This window comes from Ornithorhynchus anatinus, chromosome 21 (genome assembly GCF_004115215.2).
Source record: "Ornithorhynchus anatinus isolate Pmale09 chromosome 21, mOrnAna1.pri.v4, whole genome shotgun sequence".
Classification (NCBI taxonomy): Eukaryota; Metazoa; Chordata; class Mammalia; order Monotremata; family Ornithorhynchidae; genus Ornithorhynchus; species Ornithorhynchus anatinus.
Window position 1 is genome coordinate 3826696 of NC_041748.1, and position 13528 is coordinate 3840223.

At 50.6% G+C, this 13528-nt stretch overlaps 1 protein-coding gene across 2 annotated transcripts in view; it reads left to right on the forward strand.

The window, feature by feature from the left end:
• LOC100092347 (programmed cell death 6 interacting protein) overlaps positions 1-13528 on the forward strand; it is a 41658-nt gene that overhangs the window by 17524 nt on the left and 10606 nt on the right. For both annotated transcript variants that reach the window (XM_029049629.1, XM_029049630.1), the window contains exons 8-14: positions 2031-2253; positions 4236-4359; positions 6090-6267; positions 8756-8867; positions 9601-9770; positions 11209-11457; positions 12177-12311. In XM_029049629.1, the coding sequence (XP_028905462.1) occupies positions 2031-2253; positions 4236-4359; positions 6090-6267; positions 8756-8867; positions 9601-9770; positions 11209-11457; positions 12177-12311 (1191 nt within the window). The remainder of the gene's footprint in view (positions 1-2030; positions 2254-4235; positions 4360-6089; positions 6268-8755; positions 8868-9600; positions 9771-11208; positions 11458-12176; positions 12312-13528) is intronic.

Here is a 13528-nt window from a genome sequence, read left to right on the forward strand (position 1 = left end):
ATAACCTGGTTCTAACAAAGGGCAAGATTTAAAAAGAAATGACCACCTTCCGGGGTAAAGGGAACCGAAGCAGAGTTGCCTCTTGTAACGTAAATTCCTGAAGCAGTTTATGCCCTTCGTCTGCGATAAGTTTTGCTTTGTTCGTGCCCATTGTGCATCGGCTGCTTTTCTGTCCGGGCAGCAACCTTTTGGGCTTTTTCCCCCCGCGTTTCAATCAGTCAGTGGTATTTATTGAGCGCTTTTTATGTGCGGAGCGCCGTACTAAGCGCCTGGGAGAGTATAAGACGGCAGAATCAACAGTCATGTCACCTGCCCCTAACGAGCTTACAGTCGCAACAGGGGAATAGCTCAACATCTCAAAGGTAGAACGGCCCTCAGACTTGAAATGAAAATGACAGGTCCGGCGGTGAGAAACTGAAGAAGTGGGGAGCCTAGGCCAGGCCCGGCCACCGGCCCATCAGCCAATCCCTCTAGGAACGTCAGCCACGGGGCTTCTTCCGCCGTTGGGGCCGATCCTTGGGCTCGTGCCCCATCCTTCTTGCTGTCCCAACTCCCATTCCGGGGCCTTGGTTTCCCCACTTCCCCTTGTCTCTCTCTTTTCTCTCAGACAGGGTCCCCAAGTGGCTTTGCCCAGATGTGGCCGGCGCTGAAAAGCCCGATTCGTGGCCCATTTTCTTCTCCCTCTCTCCCTCCGGCTGGCACGTCAGCAGAGACGTGTTATCGATACCTTCCCCCAGTGGGCCAAAGAACCGTTGGTCTGGGGTGCCAGTCTATTCTTTTCGTCTGCCAGCTGGCCGCGGGGGCCCGGCAGCCGTTCAGGCACGAAGTAGGAACACTCCTTTCTCTCCTTGAAGGGGGAGTTGGTGTTAAGACACGCGGCTGCCTCCCTCCCACTTGTCCACTTTCCGTTCCTAACAGACCCCCGATGGCTCGCTCCGTTCTCCCCAAGCCGACCGGCTCACTGAACCTCCGGGATTTCTCTCCTCTCCCACTGTGGCCTCTCCCCGCTCTGTAACAGGCAGTCCGCAGCTCTCCTCGTCTGCAAGACCGTACTGAAATCTCATCTCCTCCGCGAGACCTTCCCCCATTAATTTTTCGTGTCCCTGTCTAATTTCCCTCCTACTACACTTCGACACATCTCCGCCACCTAAGCGCTTAAGTACTCTCCTCCACCCCCGCTAGCGCTCTAAGTACTTATCTTGTTCTTTCTTCCTCTCACCTGTAATACATTTTCGTGCCTGCCTTCTTCCGCCAGATTGTTAGCTCACTGTGGGCGGGGGACCGTGGCTAACAATTCCGTTGCGCTCTCCCGCGTGCCTAGAAAAGGGCTTAATAAATGATGTCGATCGATGGGTCTAATAAAGGACGCCTCGGAAATGTTCCGGCCCCGTTTCCGGGGCTGAAATAAAACTCTGAGAAGCCTACCTTAAAATGAGTTGAGAAAAATTACCTACCTTAGTTCGACCTATTTCGTCTGCTTATTACCGGCTTTAGTTCTGCAGCTGACAGCTTTCTTCACAAAACTGTCGACATGTAACCTCGACAATATAGATTGCAACTCTTTACTTAGAGTTTAATTTTCGTAGGTGTCTAGTGCCGTCACTGCAGTTTCCGTTTCCAGGGCAAATTCTTGCCGACCGTGACGCGTGAAGACTGTGACGGGGTAGAATACACAGTGATTGTACAGGTTAATTGACAGGAAGCCGTGAGAATGCAAAGTGGTTTCACGCTCCGGAGGCAGTCCTCCGGTCGACTGACATTACTGGTTAGGGTCCAGGGTGGTTTTTGTGAGTTAAAATCAGAAATCACTGGTACCCACTTCGTTGGCGATTCTCTAGAATGGTATCGGTGTTACCAGGAGGGAGGGGGGGTGAGTGAAGTTGATTCTGCTCCTGCAGATTGTCCAGTGGACCAGTGGATTACCCGTCCTGCTGTACCTAGACACAGGTGAGGCTTCGGGATAAGTACAGGGTGCGCTGTGGTGGAGGGAAAAAGGTCTGACGCCAACCTGTCGTTGGACTTCTGTTCAGCATGCGGCGGAGTTGATTAAAACAGTGACCTCCCGCTACGACGAATACGTAAACGTGAAAGAACTGTCTGACAAAATCAACCGCGCGCTCACGGCGGCGAAGAAGGACAACGACTTCATTTACCACGATCGGGTGCCAGACCTCAAAGACCTCGATCCTATCGGCAAAGCCTCCCTCGTGAAATCGACCCCAGTCATCGTCCCTCTCAGTCAGAAATTCTCAGGTGAGCAAGCTTGGTAATTCAAAAAAAAAATCTCCAGCGGTGGGGCCTATGGATCTTAGTCATTCACTTTGGTATTTACTGAGCACTTCCTGTGTGCAGAGCACTGTACTGAGCACTTGGAAAGTACAGTTCAGCAACAAAGAGAGGCAATCCCTGCCCGCCACGGGCTTTTACGAGAAGTCGTCCTTTCACTTTTGAAGTTCCTAACGATGTTAATGCTCAGGGTTAGCGGACCTTATTTTAATTTTACTTCTGAAAGTAATGTTGTAACCTTGGAAAAATGACCAAGTGGCTCGTATTTTAAAAAAAAAGTACTTTTCCTCGATATGTCACTGCCGTGTTGGATTCAGAAATTAAGGGATGTTTGGGAGCCTATTTGACTTGGGTCTATTTGGTAGGGTCTTCATTGAATCACTCGAGAATAAGTTGCAGTTAGGTACTCTTTAGTGTGTGATTGACGCCACAATGAAATCGTCAAGTCTTGGTACAATTCACCCCCTCAACTGATTATCAGATTCTAAGTAAATGACTCATGGTGGAGATAACATGCCAGTCGACTGCCGGTAATGCAGGCTTTTTTCTTCAGCGTTTTTACCGTTAGATAGTCCTCGTGCAGGGACCCGGCGTGGCTTAGGGGAAAGAGCACGGGCCTGGGAGTCGGAGAACCTGGATTCCGATCCCGGGTTGGCCAGTTGCTTGCTGTTTGACCTGGGGCAAGTCACTTAACCTCTCTGTGCCTTAGTTTCCTAAACTGTAAAATGGAGGTTTTACTTTTTCTCCTTCCCTTTGAGACTGTGACCCCCAAATGGGACAGGGACTGTGTCCACCCTGATTATCGTGTATGCACCCCAGCCGTTATAACCGTGCGTGACACACAGCCCTTCACAGACACCACGGTGATAATGTTTTCAGTACAGACGCAAGTTAAAAGCCCCAAATAAGAAACGTGACTCTCCCTTTTGAATGTTTTTTTTTTAAATGGTACTTGTTTAGCACTTATGTGCTAGGCATTATACTAAGTGCTATGTTAGATTAAAGAGAATTAGGTTGGACACCGTTGCTGTCCCACCCGGGGCTCACGGGGAGGAGGCTCTAAGCCCCATTTTATAGATGGGGTAACTGAGGCACGGAGAAGTGACCTCCCCGGGGTCACCCAGCAGCAAGTGGCAGAACTGGGATTAGAACCCAGGTTCTCTGACTCCCAGAGCACGGGCCTGCCTGAGAACTACCAAAGAGGAAAAGCCTGCGTTATTGGCAGTTGGCTTGCATCTTCTTCCGTAAAAATCCTCAGCCCCCGCGAGTCATTTACGGAGAAGCCGCTCTTCGGCTGTGGGGTGAATTTTATTGAGATTTGATTATATTAGGTCTTTGGGAAAAACCGTATTCCACTCGTGTTCAGGAAGAGGTCTCCAAATAGGCGCTTGTCTGACAAGTGCTGTAAAGGGAAGGCTTGTTGTGTTGCGTATAAAGTGCTAGTAGAAAGATGTGTTTTCCTGTCCAGCATCTCCTTGATCTGCCCCTCTTTCTCCACCGAGACAGCCGCCGTCGAGTTTCAGTTGCAACTAGGTGATTGGATCGGCCTCCTTCCTCTTCCCCTCCTACCTGTAACTGGGTTTATTGCTGTGTGGAGATCTTTTAGACTGTAAGCTCCCTGTGGGCGAGAGGACTGGGCCGGGAGGCCGAGTGAAAGCAAGGAGGGCTGTGGCGGGAGGGGAGGGGATTATGTCGAGGGGGTGTCCCCTCCCAGCCAGTCACCTCCTGGGACTCCCTCCTAAGCCAGTAAGATACGTGGAGACACCGACCCAGGTGGCTACGTTGAAGATTTGTACGGGCTGGGTTCGAACGGTGCACCGCGCGTAGTCGGCGCTCAGTGAATACCGTGAATCGATCGGGTAGGCCAGTGGAAAGCAAACGAAAAGGCTGTAACAGAGTAGCCATTCGACGGAGGTAATGGTCTCCTCTCGGGGCTTGTGAAATTTCAGACCTGTTTGACAAGATGGTCCCTGTGGCAGTACAACAGGCTCTGTCCGTCTATAATCAGAGGAAAGCCGAACTGGTAAACAGATCGATAGCTCAGATGAGAGAGTCCACCAATTTTGCCAACGGGTGAGTACTGCTTACATCGCGTCCCCTAACCCGTCCGGACCTACGTCCGTGCGTAGCGTTTCTTCCCCCCGATCCCCTAAACGGTCGCCTGTTCGAGTGCAGACCGCGCTTGCCGAGGTAGGAGATGTTGAAGGGAAATCAGAAGGTAAGAGAAAAGAGCCCAACAAAAATGCTTCTCTTTTTATTTTTCTATCTTTGTCATTCTTTTCTTTATCTCTTTTTTTTCCCTCTTCCACCTTGGCTCGCTCTGTTCCTCCTCTCTCTTCCCACCCTACCCCTTTCTCGCCTTTCTCCCCGTCCCGTCTGCCCTTGCCTTTCTCTCCTCTTGTCTCTCTCCCCCCTTTCTGATTCCTTCGCCCAAGTCAAAAATAAATGGAATCAAACCCAATCCCAAGGCTGATCTCTGGGATACATCATTCAGTAAGTCACCCTTCCCCCATTTGACATTAAACCACTGATGACTTCTCTTTGGGTTTGACCCTTGGACTGGCCCAGGCTGCAAACTCCTTGTTGGCGGGGAATCACCTCTGCCTGGTCTCTGGAAGAGAAGACTTTCGAGGGCTTAGTACGGTGCCCTGCACACTGAGGGCTCGGTAGATACCACTGATGGACCACGGGCAGAAACAGAAGCCTATATGAGTCAGACAGCTGTTGCCGAACCGAGAGTGTGTGTGAGCATGGGTAGGTGCGCTCTGTGCCGCGGGGTTGGAGACGAGCGAGGTAACCGGCAGATGGTTCAGTTGCTAATCGTAAAGCATTAGCATCTGTATGCGAAAGGCACTACCTCGTGTCCTCGCTAAGGATCCGATCCAATACTTCATTCTGTCAGAATGCATCTTTTCACCGTGTTCTGGCTAGAATGCCGTTTCCAACAATCCGAACTTGTCGGGGGCTGAATGTCCCGTGTTATCGGGAGGAACTGTGCATGCCCGACCCTGTGCGTGGGACCCTGCGATTTCCCTGAAGGCGTACGTCTCCCTTAGCGCAAGGTTTTGCAGGAACATGCAATCTTCCCGCAAGCTGGGTGTGTTTTCGCTTTATCTCTTCTTTCTTGGGGACTGAGGCCACTCTGGTTAAAAAAAAATCATAATAATAATAATAATGGTGCTTTCGTTAAGCGCTTACTTTGCGCAAAGCACTATTCTAAGCGCCGGGGAAGATACAAGGTGATCAGGTTGTCCCACGTGGGGCTCACGGTCTAAATCCCCATTTTACAGATGAGGGAACCGCGGCCCAGAGAAGTTAAGCGACCTGCCCAAAGTCACACGGCTGACAAGTGGCGGAGCCAGGATTAGAACCCATGACCCCTGACTCCCAAGCCCGGGCTCTTTCCACTGAGCCACGCTGCTTCTCATCTGAATACGGCCTCCGATTTTTCTTTATGGTATTTAAGTGCCTACGGTGCCAGACCCCGTACCGAGTGCCGAGGTAGACACAAGTTCGTCAGGTCGGGCACAGTCCGTGTCCCCTGTGGGCCTCACAGACTTGATCCCCAACCTTCGGATGGGGGTCACAGTGGCACAGAGAAATGAAGCGACTCGCCCAAGGCCACGCGGCGGACAGATGGCAGAGCCGGGATTCGAACCCGGGTCCTCGGACGCCCAGGCTCGTGCTCTAACCACCGGGCCACGTTGCGTCTTCCTTCCCCTGATGCCCCGTTGTACTGGTCGCCTGAAAATGCTGTCGGATGGATGGGTCAGGCGGTAACCGCATGGGTTCCTTGCTCGCAGGGTGTTGGCTTCCCTCAACCTTCCTGCGGCGATTGAGGACATATCCGGCGATACCGTTCCGCAGTCGATTTTGGTCAAGTCTAAAGCTGTGATCGAGCAGGGAGGTATCCAGACCGTCGACCAGTTGATCAAAGAGCTGCCTGAGCTGCTCCAGAGAAATAGAGAAATCTTGGATGAGGTAAGTCGGAAGAGATTAGAAGGCAGTCGTCAACCGGCCGTTCCTATTTATCGAGCCCCGTCAGTTGGGCTTCACCGAGCTCCTGCTCGGTGCGGGGCGTTGGCCCGAGTGCCGGGGAGTGTCCAACGGAGGTAAAACTCAGGATTTCCTGTCCTGAAGGAGCTTTTAATCTAATGGGAATGAGAAACAAAACTGATTTACACGTGGAGGGGACTAGGAGGAAGAACAAGCACAGCATGGGTAGGGATGCTCGTAGGTGCCGGGTTTTCATTCTGAGCGGGGAAGTGAAAAGGGGCAGGCATTTTATTTATTTTTCTTTTATTTGTTTATTTGATTTATTTTTACTGTGTGCCGAGCTCTGTTCTACGCACCGGGGTGGTTACAAGTTAATCAGGTTGGACCCAGTCCCCGGCGCACTTGGAGCTCAGGGTCTTAATCCCCATTTTACAGATGAGGGAACGGAGGCACAGATGAATGAAGTGACTTGCCCAAGATCGCCTAGCAGCCAGGTGGCAGCCGGGATTAGAACCCAGCTCCTCTGACTCCCAGCTGTGCTCTGTCCACTAGGCTATGCTACTTTTTTGTTACTGGGGATGAGGACCGGGAGGGAACGGACTTCAAAGAGCCAATAGGCCAGAGACCCATCATTCTGGGGGTTTTTTCCAGGCCTCACTGGAAACCCTCAGCCTTTCGTCAGTCAGGGTTTCGAGCGTTCTGTTCAAAAGGCCGTGGCCACGATTGGTCCCGGCGACCAATCTGGCAGCGACGGTGGATCTGTCCGAAGGAGTTGTTGGTTGCGTTAGCTTCCGGGCCGCTCAGGAAACGGACGTGAGCTGAGGTTCCGTAGCACGCGGACCGTCTCAGTGGTGTCCAACCCCACCGTGCCGAATTCTCACAAAGATCGCTAGCGACCTAACCCCACCCCGACCACGTTAACGTGGAAACAGGCCAGTATTAGGAAAGAGGGGACTTCTCAGTGCTTCATTTATGTCCCTTATGATGAAGCAGTGACCGGTGGAGACTAGAATTCAGAGACCGCGAACTTGCAGTTAGTGACCACTCAACTAAACTCCCTTGGGTGCTAGATATCAATCACTGGTGTTTATTGAGCACTCACTAGGTGCAGAGCACTGTATTAAGCGCTCGGGAGGGGACAGTCCAACAGAATTAGCGGATACGTTCCCTGTCCATAACGAGATTAGAGATATGTTGGGTAGTATTTAGGTGCTAGAGGTGTTGGATAGTGATTGGATGGCAGGTGTTTTGGTTAGTAATAATAATAATGGTATTTGTTAAGTGCTTACTATGTGCCAAGCACCGTTTTAAGCACTGGGGTAGATGCAAGGTAATCAGGTTGTCCCCACTTGGGGCTCACAAATCCTAATCCTCATTTTACAGATGTGGTAACCGAGGCACAGAGAAGTGAAGTGGCTTCCCCAAGGCCACACAGCAGACAAGGGGCGGAGCCGGGATTAGAACCCAGGTCTTCTGACTCCCAAGCCCGGGCTCTTTCCACTAAGCCACGCTGCTTAGTTAACTCCCGTCGGGCCTAACGCCCTGTTTCCTCTGAGCTCATTTTTGAAGACATGGCACCCTCTTTGGATTTATAAAATTTCTTTTAATGAAAGAGCAGATAAATTCCAGGTCTGTTGCTGCAGAATGAAGTGGAGATTTAGTTACCGTCTTGCAGACAACCCAGCCGAATAATTTCCGTCGCAAAACTTACTCTGGTGTCAGGAGTGATCTGGAGTATTCGTACGGGACAAATGAAGGGAGTCATTGCTAGTACTCCTCTTTATTCTGCTCTTTATTCTGCTAGTATTCCTCTTTATTAGTCCAAGCCGGTGAATTGTCTTTTTTTCCCCCTCTCCGTTGACTAGTTTTTGTGGTTACCGTTTCTGAGAAGCAGCGTGACCCTGTGGAAAGAGCCCGGGCTTGGGAGTCAGAGGTCGTGGGTTCTAATCCCGGCTCTGCCACTTAATAATGTTGGTATTTGCTATACGCTTACTACGTGCAGAGCACTGTTGTAAGCGCTGGGGGAGATACAAGGGAATGAGGTTGTCCCACGTGAGGCTCCCGGTCGTCATCCCCATTTTACAGATGAGGGAACAGAGGCCCAGAGGAGTCAAGTGACTTGCCCACAGTCACACATGTGATAAGGGGCAGAGTCGGGCTGTGTGACTTTGGGCAACTCACTTGGCCTCTCTGGGCCTCAGTTACCTCCTCTGGAAAATGGGGATGAAGACTGGGAGCCCCACGTGGGACGACCTGATTGTGTCTACCGCGGCGCGTAGAACAGTGCTTGGCACATAGTAAGCGCTTAACAAATACCATCGTCATTATTATTATTATCAGAAGAAACATAGTATAAAACTAAATGATGATACAGTACCCTTTCGTTCTTAAAATACGACAATTCTCTTTTAAATACGTCGACGTAATCCTGCTGCTTTAAGCTAACGGAAAGACTGTTGTCGTTTTCCTTAAGTCTTTAAGATTGTTGGATGAGGAGGAAGCCACTGACAACGATCTGAAGACAAAATTCAAGGAACGTTGGCAAAGAACACCATCCAGCGAACTCTACAAGCCTCTGAGGGCAGGTAAAGACCTGTGCCCTTAATTATTGCACGTCTCCCCCCAGCTCATTCAGGGATTAAACCTGGTCGAGTTTTTGCTTACAGCAACGAATCCTCTGAATGCAGCTCACGTCGTTCAAGATGGTTACTCCCTGGCGTCGTTTGCCAACTGTGCTTTTTAAACTTCAAAGATTTTAACGTTCAGACCCTGTGCCAGCATATGTATATGGTGTTTTTTGAGGCTCTTTCTTCCTTTTTTAAGGTTTTTAGCCTTTTGTTGGGCTCCTGTCATTGCCGGAGAGAGATTCCTTAAATCACGTTCAAGTTCTCCTTAAAGGAAATCTGGTGTTGTGGTTGAATTATTTGAAATTTTGGTTGGGGGCGGGGCGGGGGGGTGGCGATAGCTTGGGCAGAGAAGCTTTTGAGCGAGTGCCAGCTTGCGTGCGGTGTGATTTTCGTTTGTCCCTATGTGCCGTTAGACGGTGTTGACCTTTCTTTAGAATGGCATGAAACCCATTGGTGAGTTTTGTATTTTCTCTGCGTAGCCATCATGGAGAGTCGGTGATTACCTGATGAATTTGGGACAAGAATAGCCTGTGGATGCGGGGGCCTGCATTATCCACATAATCATGCAACCCTTTGCCCCGTGTAGATTTCCCGATAGGGATGGTGTGGTTCTAATTCTGAATACAAAGCACCGTGTCCGATGACAGCCAGGGCATCCTTATTTGTTTTTCTTTCCTCTCCTCCTTCCTAGAGGGAAATAACTTCCGCGCGGTTTTGGATAAAGCCGTGCAAGCCGACGGCCAGGTTAAGGAACGCTATCAGTCTCACCGCGATACCATTGCGCTTCTCTGTAAGGCCGAGCCCGAACTGAATGCCGCCATCCCGTCCGCTAATCCAGCCAAAACCCTGCAGGGCAACGAGGTGAGTCAGTTGGAGCGTTTCCGGTGGGTTTGTCTGGTTCCGCCACCGGCAGACCGGTCTCTCTCTACCGGAGCCGTGTTCGCATCACGCCGTTCTTCGCGTGGCCCAGAACCATTATGAGTCTGTGCTTCAGGTGCAGAAAAGGATGCAGCGGAAGGGGCTATCGTGAATTAGTCCCATAAGGCCGAAACACTCTCCATACGGTTCGAGTCGTGCAAAAAGAGTCAGAAAGTTGCTCATTCAGCGTGGTGTTGATCTCCTCCCCCTCTTCCCTCCGCCCCCGGTGTCTGGCTCTCTCTCCCCGGTGAGTTAAAAGTGGAAGACGAGCTGGGGCTCGAGTTCCGTTGGAAGCTGCCGAGATTACGTTCCCCCTCTCCCAGTCCCCCTCCCAGGAGATGAGTTGAAAGCGGAGGGTTGGCCACGGTTCCGCTTGAGCGATTGATATTTTCGATGTTGCATTAGTTTCCCTGTGCAGCGGGCAGAGGAGTTGGGGTTTTAGTTTGGGGAGTCTGTCACAAACACCCAAGGAGACGGTCTCTCAGCCTCTTCCTCCAAATGGAATCCATCAACAAGTAATGACAGTTGCCCGACTCTTCCGAAACACTAAGGCCAAAGAAGCCATCTCGGGGTTGTTGTGAGAGTAATGAACCAGTTTGGGGGTCTGTCTAGGTTCTTTGCTTTTCCTGTCTGGTGCTTGCTTTGTGAACAGTTTGGTACTCGATAGGGACGTCGGGCAGAAAGTGAACAGAAAGGTAAGGTGAAATTCGAAGCTACTTACTTAATTCTGCTCCATTTGAGAGCAGTTCTGTTAAAAAAAAAAAAAAAGAAAAAGGTTTAATGGGGAAATGGGTGCAAACATTTTGGTCAAAATGAACTTCTGGGGTTCACCTCCAAGTCGGCGCATGCCTGGGCTTGCCCTGTCCCCCTCCCCGCCAGTATTTCCCACACTGTTTTTTTTAGAACATCCTTTCTGGTAAGTGGTGAGACCTCAGATTGGCGAAGGTGGGGATGGAGTTGGTCGGGGGAAGATGCGTGATTTTGAATTCCGTTCCGTAACTGGGTAACGTCGGTTCACGTGCAAGAGTCCAGAACCAAGACCTCCGCAAAGGACTTGTTTCGGCATTCCCTCCAACCGTAGGTCAGGGACTTGCGTCGTCTTTCCGATGGCGAGGAGGCGAGGTACTGAGCGAGCCTTAGTCTCTCTCTCTCGGTCCCTCCGTGGCCAGCAGCGCGCATCGACAGTCGTTGGCTGCTGCGGCCTGATGCCGGGGTCTGTCTCCTTCTGAAAAAAGTGCACGCGGAGATATTCAGCGTGGTGATAGTACGAGAGGCGTTCGTACCGGCTGATCCCCGAGGCAGAGGTACAGTGTGGACGACAGAATAGTGTAGTGGAAATCGGCGCGGAAGGTAGAAACTAACTGTAAATATTTCCGCCTAGGTGGTGAATGTCCTCAGATCCTTACTGAGCAATCTGGACGAAGTCAAGAAGGAAAGAGAAAATCTGGAAAATGACCTGAAGTCAGTCAACTTTGACATGACGAGCAAGTTTCTGACTTCCTTGGCTCAGGATGGCGCTATAAACGAAGAGGCGATTTCTGTCACGGAACTGGACCGCATCTACGGAGGGCTCACCCGCAAAGTTCAGGAGTCTTTGAAAAAGCAGGAGGAACTCTTAAGCAGCATTCAGGTGAAATTCACATTCAGTAAAGCAATGCCCAGAGAAACAGATGCACTTTTGTATCCATTTTTTTAGACTCTGCAAATCTTAGGAATTTAGAGCTCGGGTACCTGGCTCTTTTCCCCCTGTTTATTAGAAGCAAAAACATTTTATGGCATTGAGTGCTTACTGTGTGCCAGGCACTGTATACTACGCGCTGGGGTACATACAAGCCAATCGGGCTGGACGCAGTCCCTGTCCCCACGTGGGCCTCACAGACTTAATTGCCATTTTACAGATGAGGGAACTGAGGCACAGAGAGGTTAAGTGACTCCCCCGAGGTCACAGAGTTGACAAGCGGTAACGATCTTCCCCCAGAGGTGTTCAGTAGCAGGCAGGCCTTTCTTCAGTAGCAAGCAAGCCGTGCTTTGGAAACACATTGCAAAATGTAAAAAGATGGTTATTTTTAAAAAAAAAGTTAATTAAACTTGATGAGCTTTAAAGGCTTTCTAAAATTCCATGAGCTTTGAAGATGCCCCATCAACCGGTTTCACAGTTGCTCTCGATGAGCATCAAAGGTAAAATCAGAATTGATCCAATTTCAAGTAAAAGCCCCTGCGCTAGATGGAGAACCCGGAAGGGTAAGGGATCAGAGTTAGCGTTAGACTCAAGTTACACTGTTGCATTATTAATAATGCCGGCCTTTAAAGATCGAAATATGTGAAAACCCCCAATGGCCCTTTTTCAAGGTCTCACACCAAGAATTTTCCAAAATGAAGCAATCGAACAGCGAAGCCAATTTACGGGAAGGAGTGCTGAAGAACCTAGCTACGGCGTACGACAACTTTGTGGAACTTGTAGCCAATTTGAAAGAAGGCACCAAGGTAAGGGGGAGCTAAGGGTTAAGAAGTCACTTGCAGTGAGACCTTCCGAAAAACCCTCCTGCGTTCAAAGATCTGTCAGGTTCTCTTCTGGCGAAGCCAAGGACGGCTTCTTCGGGGGACTTCGCTGTACGCCGAAATGTAGGGCGGACTGATCGTGCCGATAGTTGGAGCTCTCCAATCCCCGTGGAGATTGGTTGAAAATTTTTATTTCATTCATTCAAGTAGCATTTATTCAGCGCTCACTGTGTGCAGAGCACGGTACTGAGCGCCTGGGGAAGTACAAAGCAATGAACAGTGACATTTGTTTTTAAATCCGCTGCTGCAAGCAAAATTTTGGAAAGAGGAGGAGCTCGTTGCCTGTTCGGCTCCTATTTTCTCCCTTTATTCCCCGCCCCCTCGGCACTCAACGTACGTATCTGTGATTTGTCATGTCTCTTAATGTTGGTCTCCCCACTCTAGACTGTAAATCCGGCTGGGGGTAAGGGACGTATCTGTAGTACCGTTATATTGTACTTTCTCTGCTCACAGTAAGCGCTCGATAGATACGATCGATTGCTTGGTAACGAAGTACTACAGCGGCCCACCGGGTGAGATGGCGGTTGTCCGTCCCTTTGATGTGGAGGCGTTGATCGGTCTACGGCTAGCGGGGAAAGGCAGCGAACCTCTGGAGGGTCCCTCTACCGCCGCCTGATGTTCTCAGCCGCCGTTGGCCGTTTGGCTGACGTTTGCCAGATACTGCGTCTGTGCTGCCTTTGATTTTGCTTTGCGGAGCGTGAATTTATCGTGCGTAACGTCCAACGGGACCATCCCGGCCCAACCGACAGCCCAGGGGAAGGCCCGTCTCCTCCAAGAGGCCTTCCCCGACTAGGCCTTCATCTCCTCTTCTCCCACGCCCTTCTGCATCGCCCTTGCCCTTGGATTCGAACCTTTTCCTCACCCGCCCCCGCAGCACTGATGTTCATATCCGCAGTTTATTTATATGACCACGTATCTCCCCAGCTAGACTGTAAGCTCGTTCGAGGGCGGGGAAGGTGTCTACCAACTCTGCCGAGCACTCGGTACAGTGCTCTGCGCACAGTAAGCCCTCAGTGAGTACAGGCGGTTGATGGATAGGAACTGTTCGAAGTTCATGGGTGTTGAGTTCCAGTAGAATGCCGCAAACTGCGAAACCACAAGAAGTGAGACGTTTACCTTTTATACAGAAGGTAGACTTGGGA